Source organism: Labeo rohita, chromosome 17, assembly GCF_022985175.1.
Source record: "Labeo rohita strain BAU-BD-2019 chromosome 17, IGBB_LRoh.1.0, whole genome shotgun sequence".
Taxonomy (NCBI): Eukaryota; Metazoa; Chordata; class Actinopteri; order Cypriniformes; family Cyprinidae; genus Labeo; species Labeo rohita.
This window is the reverse complement of record NC_066885.1, coordinates 8901074-8915089: the sequence shown is the minus strand read 5'-3', so window position 1 is coordinate 8915089 and position 14016 is coordinate 8901074. Positions and strand designations below refer to the sequence as shown.

General features: G+C 36.7%; 1 protein-coding gene across 2 annotated transcripts; it reads right to left on the bottom strand.

Moving 5' to 3' along the window:
- Positions 1-7601: 7601 nt before the first annotated feature.
- Positions 7602-12184, bottom strand: gjb9a (gap junction protein beta 9a). Of its 2 annotated transcripts, none has more exons than XM_051133132.1 (2): positions 12143-12184; positions 7602-9798 (listed from the first exon to the last, which is right to left on the bottom strand). In XM_051133132.1, the coding sequence occupies exon 2, from the start codon at positions 9776-9778 to the stop codon at positions 9017-9019; it is 762 nt and encodes a 253-aa protein (XP_050989089.1). In that variant the 5' UTR covers positions 9779-9798; positions 12143-12184; the 3' UTR covers positions 7602-9016. The 2 variants fall into 2 exon arrangements, with proteins under 2 accessions (XP_050989089.1, XP_050989087.1); XM_051133130.1 differs by lacking the exon at positions 12143-12184 and adding an exon at positions 11962-12136.
- Between the last annotated feature and the right edge of the window lie 1832 nt (positions 12185-14016).

Genomic DNA, 14016 nt, shown 5'->3' with positions numbered 1-14016 from the left:
TGAGCGAGGCAAAAAAAGTCCTAAGCTCCTGATAAGTGCTAAAGCCCTGAAGCAGCCTCAAAACTCAGGGGAGGGAGCTGAGAGAGTGATAGTGAGGCAGTAAGAGAGAGGAGGGAGAGAAAGAGCTGCCGTTGGTGTTGAAATAAGAGGCTATTTATCAAACCAACTGTGTTTCTGTGTGACGAAGGACAGGAGTCTGAGAGCTGCAAGATAATGCTGGAATACAGACTGGATGCCTGGATTCCTGTACACTTTTCACACCTGGACCACCGGCGCACAAGGGACTTGGACCGACCATCTGTCATCCTGCGATGCTTTGATTGCTAGAGTTACGTCAGTGATTAACAACATGAAGAGAGGCAAGAGGCAAAGAAACCATGGAGAAGTGTTATGTCACATTTGAATGAAGAAGAGAAGTGAGTTGTTGCTCCAATGCTGTGCATTTTTGAAGAGTAAAGATGCTGCCTCAGGAGAACGGGAGCTCTAAATTTGGAACAGAACTGCTTATATCTGGCTAAACGAAGGGGATAGACACAGCTTCTTGTCAATTTCTAAATGAAAAGCTACTCTGTTTACATGGATATGTAATACGAACTCACAAAGTTGCTTCCTTCCCACTTGATGTTGCCGTCAAACTATACATTTTGAATTTTCATTTCGATTCCCAGTGGAGATACTGAAGCCATTCCCTAAGTATCTAACCCCTTGCCTTCACCAGAAGACCAGTAAGTTTTAATATTAGTATTTTTTAAGTATTTTCAGTTAAAATCAAAAATGTCTGTCTCCAGTAATTGCTAAGAAGACAAAGTACACATGCTCTGCCAACGTCATGCTGTAGACTTATCTAGGATTGTATTGGAGGTCGTATAGGAGGCCATCGTCAAAAAGTGACACAATGGGAAAGCCATTAAGCCGTCCCGGCTGCTTACGGCAGAGCCCGTGTTGTTCGAAAAAAGGGGATGAAAGAGAGGGCTACAATGAAGATGGGTACATCCCTCAACGCTCCATTTATGACACAATGTGTATCAACGAACAGATCGACCACAGTTCAGCACACAGCACTCTGGGTTCGAGAAGGGGTAGAGAAACTGACTTTTCCAGTAATGGTTCCCTGGGAGCAGGTGGAGACATGTTTGACACAAGGTCTTCTGTGCTAGGCAGCAGTGGGCGAAAACTGGATGAGAGGTTCATTTTTGATTCTCTGAAATTGGCAAATGATGAACTGAGCAAGTCGCCAAGAGGGTTTGTGAGGTCGGCGTCCCCTAGCGTATCCTGCAGCTCGGCTCCAAGCGGATCCATGAACAAGCGGCATCATCTCCAGGAGAGTGGCAAGAAGGACAACCTCTGCCGGCACTCCTGGAAGGTTTTGTCTCCACCAAAGTTCCCAGAAACATTCGAACTCTCCCCAGGAGAAAAGACCTACTTAAACCCAGGGGTTGCCTTCTTTCCAAACAGCTTCACCTCCCCACAGATTTCACCCTTCTCTGGGTCCCCGTTCTCCACTGGTACGCATACACCGTCTGTGTTCTTCTCTCCCTCTCCATTGCCCTACCATCAGCAATTCAACAGGCAGTCTTTACCCACTCACCCGACTTCACCAAGACCACCTCTGTCAGAGTTATCAGTAAGTGCCCTGATGTGTGGTCAAGAAGACCAGGACAAACTAGAGATTGGCCAAGGTATGAGGGAGAGTGGGGGCATGGCGAAAGATAACCTATTTCTAACTTTTAAACCACAGAACATTGAGCCTGAGAAAGAACCACCACCAACCACCCCAGAACCCGAAACAGACACTACACCCCTTCTGCGCTCCCAGACATCAAAAAGACCTGCCGTCTCTCCTACACCGATGGAGTCTACTTGGCCCCGGAGACTGATTGGCAGGAGGAGGACGGTAAGACAAGGTGGTGCAGAACATAACCTCCCAATTCTTCCCCCACTACCCTCTCTGCTAATTCGGAGTGTCTCTGACAAAAAGACCATTCCTCGTCTTTCACCATTCCCTGAGCACCAGGGAAACGTGGACGGACAACTCGGCAAGTCTACATTAACAAGAGATTTGAAGGAGTGCTCTCTACAAGAATGGAAGATTTTGCGGGAGCAAGAGGAACGTAAAGCTGAAGCAACCAAAATTGAAAGTGTGATTGAGGAAGTTTTCGAAGAAGAGAGCAAAATGATACTCATACAGGAGAGCGTTGAGCCAGGGATTGAAAATACCACTCTCGAATGTGAGGAAGAGAACTGGGAAGCTGTGTTAGAGATGGTTAATTCACTTTGGGATGAGTCGTGGAATGAAGACTTGCAAAGTGTTGGCTCTCTAAGGCGCTGGCCTCTTTTACATCCTCCATCTGGGTTTGGCGGCTCACAAGCTCCGTCAGGTACAAGCTCAGAACTGGGAGCTGAAGACATGTTGGAGATTGAGCGAATGAACCGAGAGGTTGTGGAAAGCCTAGATGATGATGAACCACAATTTCAGTACAATTTACAAACATGTGAAGGTCTAAGGAGTGTTATTGTGACTCAGCCAGGGAGCCTTACACTTGCTCGTGAAAAAGTCCCAACTAGTTTGGACCTTGCCACCATTGAAGGCCAAATGGGAAACAAATACGGCCATAGCGAGTCACCAGATTCCAACCTGACGCTAGACTCAGATTCGAGTGGCGTCTACATGTCAAATCCCAGCCAGACTAGTAGGGAGGACATCACCTCTGATAATGACAGAGCTATGTCAGATCTTGGAAGCATTACATCTCTTAGTCAAGGGGAAGAGGGAAAAGTCGATGTCAGAAAGACTGGGGCATACTCTTCAATTCCAAAAGCAAATACGCTGGCAACTTTTAACAAAAAAGATCCCTACGCGATGAGAGCTCATAGCGTAGAGCTAGGAAGGCATGCATTTTGTAAAGAGATCACAACCAAAGCTACAGAAATACAAGCACGCTTGAAACCCGTGGACACAGGATCTCCATCCCAAGAGATTCATAACACTGTGAACACATCGAAGACTGATGTGCCTTTACCACTGTCTCCCTCCAAACATGAAGCTAAAGAAACCTTATTAGTCAAGAGCGATGCAGATCCGTTTGTCGCCACAGATAGTTTCGTCTACCTGGCAGTGTCAGTGCTGCCCCCTACCACACAAGAAAGCGTCAAGACCAAACCTGCACCGGAGGAGCCACCGCCTCCTACTTCCTTTGCCAAACCTTGCCCTTACCCCGACGAATGTGATTTCCTCTCTACAGATAGTTTTGTTTACCTGGCTGCTCCTGACTGCCACCTGCTGGTTACAGAGGGACATTCGGTATATGATTCTGAATCGGAGGACAGCGGTTCTAAGGCAGACTTTGTTCTGGCTTCTGCTGTAGGAGGAGATAGCGATTGGGACTCAGACCTGACTGATTCTGAACACGAGCCAAACTCTTCCAAGCCTGCGTGGGACTACTGGGAGGAGCTAGAGCAGGGGGTGCTGCAGGAGCTGTTCGGCGAGGACCAATCGGATGCAGACAAACTGCTCCATGGCAACCAAGCGCAGCAGATTTCCTGCCAGCCTGGGGAGTTGGCTGCTATTGTTGTACAGGAGAGAGCTGAGCTGGAAGAGGTGTCCTCACAGTACACACAGGGGGCAGAGACACACACTGAGGTGAAGTCTGTATCCTAACTCTTATTACTGCACTGGCAAACCTATTGTGTTAGAGCCCATTTAAGAATTCTAAACATCATAAACAGGTATTTTAGTTCGGGTTTTCCTTTCTTTCTCATTATTTAATAATGTATATATTATTTCCAAGTCGTGACTCCAACATCCACCAGTATTCACATTAAAATTTGGATGTGTTCTTGATTGCAATTTTGTTGAAGCACAGTTTAAGTCTCTCTTTCAAGCTGCATTTCTGTTCTTAAAGTTTATGTCATGGTGGACAGCTTTACTGAGTTATTGATTTCAATGTTATGTTGACCAGTATTTATGTTAACTGATAAGTCTGGCTATTAATAGGTGATCGTGGATGCAATATGACTATCAGAGATCAAGCATAGGAGCTTAAAATCTATTGCACACTAACATTATGTCAGTAATAGATACTCTATTTGCTATATGCCGTGTGCTCTGTATAACAATAATTAATGTTATATGTTACTGAGGTAATTTGTAAAGAACTGACTGTGATAATGTGCTGAATAGCAAATAGGTTGACCTCATCAATAAAGAGCACAGTTTATAGCACAAATAATGCTTAATATGCAGTAAAATGTGTGTGCTTAGCTCAGTTTATGAAGTTTAAATCCAGCAGGGAGTGTTGTTTCACCTTGCAAAGGAAATGCGTTCTGCCTGGGTTGTCAATAAATGAAATGTGGAGGATCAGAGTCTTCATTTTGTGACATTTCTTAGCTGTTTATTTAGCATGCTTTTGGATAGCCTTCTCAGGCTCCACCCCCCTTTAGCCTCCTTTCCATCGCTCCATCTGTCTCATGGCCTATATATATATGATTTCTCATGTGAGTTATTTGGGATCAGAGTGAAGGAGCCTGAAATTCTGGTGGTGTTGTAGGGGCCACATGGACTATTTTTAGTTAAATTAATTAGTTCAGTGTAAATGAGGCCAAACTGAATGCATTGTGTGCCAAGATAATACATAAGTGGGTCGAGTGTCAGCGAACACACTATCTTCTGGTGTCTATGCTGCTGGGATGCATGGGATTTTGCTGCCGCCCATCATTGTTCCTCAGTAGCCTACATTAGGCTTGTTTTGTTTCATCTGTTATGCATAATATGCATCAACAGTGTTGTTTCTGGGTCCAACCTGAATGTTTTGGATTTGACTGAATATCCTGCAGCAATGCATGACATGCATTTCCAGCACTATGATGTCTCTATCCAGAAGTCTTAGCAAGGTTCAGCAAAGTCATAATTTAAGAACTCTACCTTTTAATTCATAAGTATGGAATAGCATACTACTCTATATATTTATATGGCAGAATAGGTATGCTAATAGTATGTTAATGTGCTATATAGCTATAATATTTGAAATATTATTAGCCTCCCCCTATAGGATACTGAAGTGGAATGACAAGAAGAGAAAATCAACATGTTGTTACAGTTACACAACAACAAATGGGCAAGAACAGAGAGTTGGTCTAAGCTGCTTGTAAACTTGTAAGCTGCTTCATGTTGTTTGGTTGCATTTTGAAGATTTGGGGGTAAAGTAAAGCATTCTTGGAAATGATGTGTTTTTTCACCGTGGTCAGTGGACCAAATAATATATTGTTTATATAATGTTTGTTGTATAATTTGGTTCCTGGATGCTGCTGTTCAAATGTTTGGGCTTGGTAAGATTTTTTTCATATTTGTGACCCTGGACCACAAAACCAGTCGTAAGGGTCAATTTTTTTAAACTGAGATTTATACATCATCTGAAAGCTGAATAAATAAGCTTTCAGTTGATGTATAGTTTGTATTTGGGACAGTACTTGGCTGAGATACAACTATTTGAAAATATGGAATCTGAGGGTGCAAAAATCATCTTTAAAATTGTCCCAATGTTCTTAGCAACGCATATCATTAATAAATATCTTCATAGAACATGATCTTTACTTAATATCCTAATGATTTTTGGCATTAAAGAAAAATCAGTAAATTTCACCTATACAGTTTATTGCTACAAGTATACTTGTGCTACTTACAACTGGTTTTGTGGTCCAGGGTCACATTTTTTAAATATTATGCTCTCTAAAGCAGCATTTATTTGATCAGTACTACAGTAAAAATGTAATATTGTGAAATACTATTGCAGTTATTATTAAAGAACTATTTCATGTTATAATATTTTAAAAACGTAATTTATTCTTGTAATGGCAAAACTACATTTTCAGCATCATTACTCCAGTCTTCAGTGTCACATGATCCCTCAGTAATTATTTTTATAAGCAACATTTCTTATTACTATCAGTGTTAAAAACAGTTGTGCTGCTCAATATTTTTGTGGAATAATACAGATTTTTCGGGATTACTTTTATGAATATAACATTCAAAAGAAAGTATTTATTTGAAATAATTATTTGCAATAGGGCTGTCAAATGATTAATTGCGATTAATCGCATACAAAATAAAATTTGAGTTTGTGTGTGTACTGTGTGTAATTATTATGTATATATAAATACAAACACATTCATATATATGTTTAAGAAATATAGTAAGTATATAAGTATATGTATTTATTTAAATTTTTATATAATTTATATTATATATAAATAATATTTTGTATGTAAAAAACATTTTTCTTAAATATATACATTAATTTGTGTGTGTATATATATATATATATATATATATATTTACTTACAGTACACATACGTATATTAGGCAAACTCAAACTTTAACTTTGTATGCGATTAATCACAGTTAATTGTTTGACAGCCCTAGCAATAATGTAAAAGTCATCAGTGTAATCAGTTTATATATATAAATTAATTTCTTTTAATTTTAATCTGAGCAGCTTGATTTTTCGAATGCTTGCAGAGAAAGGCTTACCAAAACAAAGTGTCTGGGTTGTCCTTTTTCACATTTTCTGACTCTGTTTATAGCAATTAAACATGGAAAAAGTCAGATTTTCATAATATGTCTCCTTAAATTTGAGAATTGATTATGAAACATTCTTGATAGAATTCTCAATGGTGCACAATTTAGATTCTATACCATTATTTAGCAGTAGAGAAGGAATATAGCTGAATGTGTATGATTCTGTGATTCTGTGGTTATTTCAAAAAGTGTGTGTGAGCGGGTGTGCTTTCGTGAGTGGGATGGATTGTTTGCTGTGTGCATTTGAGCCGAAGCCAGGGCACATGTGTAGGAGGAGCAGCACAGAGTGAGTGAATCATACATTAGGACATTTGCTGTATTCTTTCTGGTCAATGTGCTGAAAACTAAAAGATTATCTGCGGGTTTGCGACGTGCCAGCGCTTGGTAATTGTTCAGGTTGGATGCAATGCTTATAGGATGAAAGAATCACGTTTTGTCCTTACGTTATAATTGAAACATGTTCAAATAAATACACTTAATCATTTTTTGTTGCCCTCCGTATGCAGTGTGATATATTTGTGAGTGGTGTGTGAGTGAGATGGAAAAGGTAGGAGGCATGTAATCATTGGTTGCTGAAGGCAAAAGATCAAGAGGTGCTTCTTATGTAACATGTAAATGAAAGTGTACTGGGCACCGTGTGCTAAAAGATTATATTTTAAAATGCATTCTAGGTACAAAAGCAGTGTAGGCTGATAGAAGTAAGGACTGAAAAGATCCAGAAAGCATTTAAAACACTGTTAAGAGATTTGATGTAGCATATTTGGCCTTAATGTAAGTCATTTTAAAGGAACAGATACCCAAAAATGTAACTCTTTCCTTATTTGTGACCCTGTACTACAGTCTTAAGTAGCATGGGTATATTTGTAGAAATAGCCAACAGTACATTGTGGTTAAAATTATTGATTTTTTTTTAATGCCAAAAATCATAAGGATATTAAGTAAAGATCATGTTCCACAAAGATATTTTGTGAATTTCCTACCATAAATGTATCAAAGCTCAACTTTTTATTAGTAAAATGAATTGCTAAGAACTTTGGACAACTTTAAGGTGATTTTCTCAGTATTTAGATTTTTTTGCACCCTCAGATTACAGATATTCAAATAGTTGTATCTCAGCCAAATATTGTCATATCTTATATCTTATTTATTCAGCTTTTAGATGATGTATAAATGTCAGTTTAAAAAAATTTGACCCTTATGTGGTTTTGTGGTCCAGGGTCACATTTACTTAATGACTTTCCTTATTCAGTGGCTCATAAAATGAGGAGTTCAGGTAAATATCAGGGCTGTTTTTCATAAAATGAAAGTGGGAATGTCAAACTACAAGAAAAGGATCATAAAGTGGTTCCTACTATGTTCCAAGTCTTCTAAAACCTTGTCTGGATGACAAAGAGCAGCTGCTACTAATATTTTATGTTAAAACAGAAGTTATACAAGTTTCAAAAGACATGAGGGTGAGTAAATAATGACAGATTTTTTTATTTTAAGGTGAACTGTCCATTTAACACAACAATAACCTTTCACATTTACATCCTCTGTTGATTCCACAATGAAACCAAGGCAAAAAATTTACACCTTCATGTTTTTTTTAATTGATATTCTGTGTACACTGAATACAAATACAAAAATATATCATGAAACAAAACTTTAAAGTGCATGTTGTTGCACTGCTGGAAACATGTAAATTTTGAGGTCGATACCACATTTGCATGCCAGATGACACTGATTGCAAAGTATTTAGAGCCAAGCTCACCTCACCCACATTCTTTTCCCTATTATCAAATACCTTTTGCTTTTAAAGTTCATTTTAAAGTGCATTTAAATTCTAAAAATATAGAATAAGATATACTGAAAATCCTGGGTGCCACATCTTAGACATGACAATAAATGTCAAATGACTTAATCGCGATTAATCACACACGCACATATGGTGACCGTGGACCACAAAACCAGTCTTAAGTAGCACGGGTATATTTGTAGCAGTAGCCAACAATACATTGTATGGGTCAATATTATTGAACAACATCTCAGTCAAACATCTCAGTCAAATATTGTCTTATCCTAACAAATCACACCTCAATGGAAAGCTTATTTATTAAATTTTCAGATGAAAGATAAATCTCATTTTTTAAAAAAGGACCCTTATGACTGGTTTTGTGGTCCAGGGTCATATATAAAGTAAACAATCTTTTATTTCGGATGTGATTAATCGCGATTAATCGATTTGACAGCACTAAAGAAATATATTTTATAAAAATATAATTCATTACTGTGTTTAACACTAACATGAGGACTGTACTAACCAAGTATCATGCTTAGATAAAATGATTTTTATTTATTTGCATTGTTTGCTACCATTTTGGATGATGGAGACAGAGAGTTTATTTATCCCGTATCCCGAACTCACTGAGATTGTAAAGGTTTGGCGACATACTGCTGTCATTAAATAGCGGTTGTGTCCATTTTGCTGTCTCTTAGTTTGTGTGAACTTAAGTTTTGGCTGCTGGAGAGGGTCGGGTCGAGTCTTTTACGTTGTTGCCGTTGTGCTTCTGGCTTCATAGAGTATTTCAATATACGCTTTCCAATGAGATAAACAATTTCGCAGATACACATTAAGATGCAGAGAGCAGAAGAAACCACCATGAAGAAAGTGAAGATTTTCTTCTCCGTGGGACGGGAGATGAAACAATCCACCGTATTCGGACAAGGATCCAACGAGCACTTGGTGAGGCGGGGGAGATCGTAGCCTTTATACATGTGATGAAGAATATAGAGAAAGAAAGCATCAACTGCAACTTTAAAGATCAAGCTAAACAGGTAAGTCCACCAAAGACCTCCACGCTTTTTCCCGGGGTTGGCGTATAAATGCGTGCCCTCGTGGACGGCAGTGTATTTCTTGTCTTTTTCCTCTCTGTATTTGACGTGGGCTACGACCAGCAGTGACGGACATGTGACGAAGATGAGCTGTAAGGCCCACAGACGGATGTGAGAGATGGGGAACGTGCTGTCGTAGCAGACGTTGTTGCACCCGGGCTGCCTGGTGTTACACACGAAGTCTTTGCTCTCGTCTCCCCAAACGCGTTGAGCCGCCACAACAAACACCAGAACGCGAAACACAAACACCATGGACAGCCACACTCGACCAAACACCGTCGAGTATTTGTTGACCCCGCTAAGAAGGGTCTCCAGTCCCGACCAGTTCATGGCTGATCACAAACTTTGTCCTGAAATAAACACAATTATACATAAAACTCAAGACAAGGATAAAATAACAGAAACAGGCCATTCTAGTTTGGGTCAATGAATCTCTTGACAACTGGTGTCATGAAAGCATGCTCTAAATTTAACCAAAAACTAATGGGTTTTCATCATGTCATTTTTTGTGTTGCTGATTATCTTTTTAATTAGCCAGTGGAGATTTTTGTCTTCGATTAATATTTAAACTCCGGAGGCGTTCAGCCATGCATAACAGGTAGGCCTACTCTAAAAATCTCATCGAAAAGTTTAATCCAAGCACTTTAAATGAAAGCCATGACAGGTAACCCTTATAATAAGGGCTTGTGCAATCACAAGGGTGACACATTTAAATATAACAAGCCTGTGTTGACAACATTTCCAAACAGGTTGTCAACTGCTCATTATGAATCCTTGCTGTTTTCATTTTTCAGGCCCAAATGTGGATTTGTCATGCTGGATCACACCTGGTTTTGTCACAAGTAAGATGTCTCATAGCTGCGCCTACATGTTTTTAGCATTTTTTGTATTAAAAACACGTTCTGTGTTGTGTGTTTGTATATAAGGATCATTTTATGCTTACCAAGACTGCATTTTAATGGTTAAAAATACAGCGAGAACAGTAATAATGTGAAATATTATTCAATTAATATACAGTTTAAGTCAAAATCTTGCAGAATTTTACCAAAATATCATACAGGGATTTTTATTTAGTACTGGCCTGAATAAAATATTTCACACATTTTAAAGACGTTTACACATAGAAATTTATACAGAGGAAATAATAGTTGAATTTATAAAAATGACCCTGTTCAAAAGTTTACATACACTTGATTCTTAACCTGAATGATCCACAGCTTTGTTTTGTTTAGTGATAGTTGTTCATGAGTCATTTGTTTGTCCTGAACACAGCCTGCTGTTCTTCAGAAAAGTTCTTCAGGTCCCACAAATTCTTTGGCTTTTCAGCATTTTTATGTATTTGAACCCTTTCCAACAATGACTGTATGATTTTGAGATCCATCTTTTCACACTGAGGACAACTGAGGGACTCATATGCAACTATTACAGAAGGTTCAAACACTCACTGATGCTTCAGAAGGAAAAACAATGCATTAAGAGCCAGGGGGTGAAAACTTTTGAACAGAATGAAGATGTGTACATTTGTCTTATTTTGCCTTTTTTTCATTTGGTGCTGCCCTTCAGAAGCTACTGAAGATTTCCCCAGAAGACAAAATAAGTAAAATTTACACTGATCTTAAAATTCAAAAAATTTTCACCCCTCGGGCTCTTAATGCATCGTTTTTCCTTCTGAAGCATCAGTGAGCGTTTGAACCTTATGTAATAGCTGCATATGAGTCCCTCAGTTGTCCTCAGTGTGAAAAGATGGATCTCAAAATCAATCATACAGTCGTTGTTGGAAAATATTTAAATACAGAAAAATGCTGAAAAACAGCAGGCAGTTTAACTGTTCAGGACAAACAAGGAACTCATGAACAACTATTACTAAACAAACAAACAAAAAAAACAAACAAACAAATAAAACAGCTGTGGATCATTCAGGTAACAACACAGTATTAAGAATAAAGTGAATGTAAACTTATGAACTGGGTCATTTTTATAAATTCAACTGTTGTTTTCTTTCTCTGTGTACTATATGTAAACATCTTTTATGTGAAATATCTCATTCAGATCAGTACTAAATAAAAAATAACATGCATTTGTATGATCCCTCTTAATTTGGTGAAATAATTAACATTGCAGATTCCGCAAGGGGTATGTAAACTTTTGACTTTTTCTATTTCTGTGATGTTAAAGCTGAATTTTCAGCAGCCATTACTCCAGTCTTTACTGTCACATAATCCACATTATGCAATGAAATGCTAAATACTTTTGTGGATGATACATTGTTTTCAGGATTATTTGATGAATATAAAAATAGTCTATATCATCAAAATGATACATTCTATACATGACTCAACATTTTTTATAAGTTCACTTTGTGCTTCTAACTATATATACACACATACTTAAAAAAATGTAGTATTTTAATGTAGTTTCATATGAATGCTATGTTCGTAAGACCTATCTTTGTTTGCTATAGCTACTCAGTAATAATTAATAGCTCCTAAGTAATACATAAAAAAACATCTTACCGTCTTTTGCCGCAACACTGATAGACATTGAAACAGAAAGCACCAAAAAAAAACCCAAACAAAACAAAAAGCACCAAAAGAGGGAATGGTCGGAATTACAATACAAGCCCTTAAGAAATCCTGTCCAACCTGATCTATAGCCTAGCCGCCATCATACTCGAGTTAAGTATGGTTTACTCACTTGAGACACCTATGTTGATGGAGCGGCGTTAGGAGGGTGTGGTGCTGGAGTGTGGGTGGTGCGTGCTATTCATTAGATATAATCTTACCAACAGGGACTGTAATGTGAGTTTTCCTGTTAGGATACATTTTGAAGCCTAGCGGCCTTGTCATGTGTCATCACCACACCCAGCAATCTGCAAATATTGTATAATACATGAAAACACATGGCATTTTTTCACAAAGATGATTTTTTAAATCCTTATGATTAATTTTTAAAGCAGATTGTGGGGATACAATGTTGTCAGATTTGGCTGTGAATGCAAAAAAGAGTAACACATGCTATAACTCTCTCTCACCAGGAGATGGTGACATATCTTCGTTTTTAAAATCTGTGCTGTGAGTTTTTTGCCAAATGTAAATAATGAAATATTTAAATACATATTTTAATGATACACTAGCAGTCAAAAGTTTTCAAACAGTAAGATTTTTAATGTTTAAATAAAGAAATCTCTTCTGCTCACCAAGCCTCACAGCAAAAACAGTAACATTTTGAAATATTTGTACTATTTAAAATATTATAAGATAATGTAAATATAATATAAAAATAATATAAATAATTTCTATTTGAATATATTTTAAACTATAATTTATTCCTGTGATTTCAAAACTGAATTTTTAGAATCATTACTCCAGTCATATGATCCTTTAGAAATCATTATTATATTCTGATTTGTTGCTTAAAAACATTTATTATTATTATTATTATTATTAAGTTGAAAACAGCTGAGTAGAATTGTTTCAGGTTCCTTTGATGAATAGAAAGTTCAAAAGAACAGCATTTATCTGAAATAGAACTTATTTGTAACATTATAAATGTCTTTATCAACACTTTTGATACATTTGAAGCATCCTTGCTAAATATAAATATTAATTTCTATTATTTGTTTCTCAAATTTTTTTTTACTAATTCCAAGTTTTTGAATGGTATAGTGTATAATGTTACAAAAGCTTTTTATTATAGATAAATGCTGATCTTTGGATCCTTCTGTTCATCATAGAATCCTGAAAAATGTACTCAACTGTTTTATATATTGATAATAATAATAATAATAATAATAAATGTTTCTTGAACAGCATATTAGAATGATTTCTGAAGGATCATGTGACACTGAGGACAGGAGTAATGATGCTGAAAATGTAGCTTTGATCAAAGGAATAAATTATATTTTAAAATATATTCAAATAGAAAGCAGTAAAAAGTAAATAGTAAAAAAAATCACAATATTAGTGCCTTCGCTGTATTTTGGATAAAAAAAAATGCATGAAAAATCTTACTGTTCTTTTGACTGTATTTGATATGTTATATGGCTATTTTTACGTCACTATCAACCTAATTTAATTCATATAAACATTGTTTTATATTAAGTCATGTTTATTTAATTAAAGTCAATCATTTTACCTACCACCGAAACTTTGTGTGTATATATATATATATATATATATATATATATATATATATATATATATATGTATATATATATATATATATATATACATACACACTACCGTTCAAAAGTTTGGGGTCAGTACATTTTTATTGTTTCTTTTTTTTTTTTTTAAGAAATTAATACTTTTATTCACCAAGGATGTATTAAGTTAATAATTAAAAGTTTATTAAAAGTTAATAATAAATAATTTACATTGTTATAAAATATTTATATTTTGAATAAACACTGTACTTTTTAAACTTGTTATTCATGAAAGAATCCTGAAAAAAAAAAAAAAATCACAGGTTCCAAAAAATATTTGGCAGCACAACTGTTGATATTATCCAACATTGATCATTCTAATAATAAATCCGCATATTAGAATGATTTCTGAAGGATCATGTGA

Excerpts from the sequence above, each read along its gene's own strand:
- gjb9a (XM_051133132.1), bottom strand. The coding sequence starts at position 9,778 with ATGAACTGGTCGGGACTGGAGACCCTTCTTAGCGGGGTCAACAAATAC.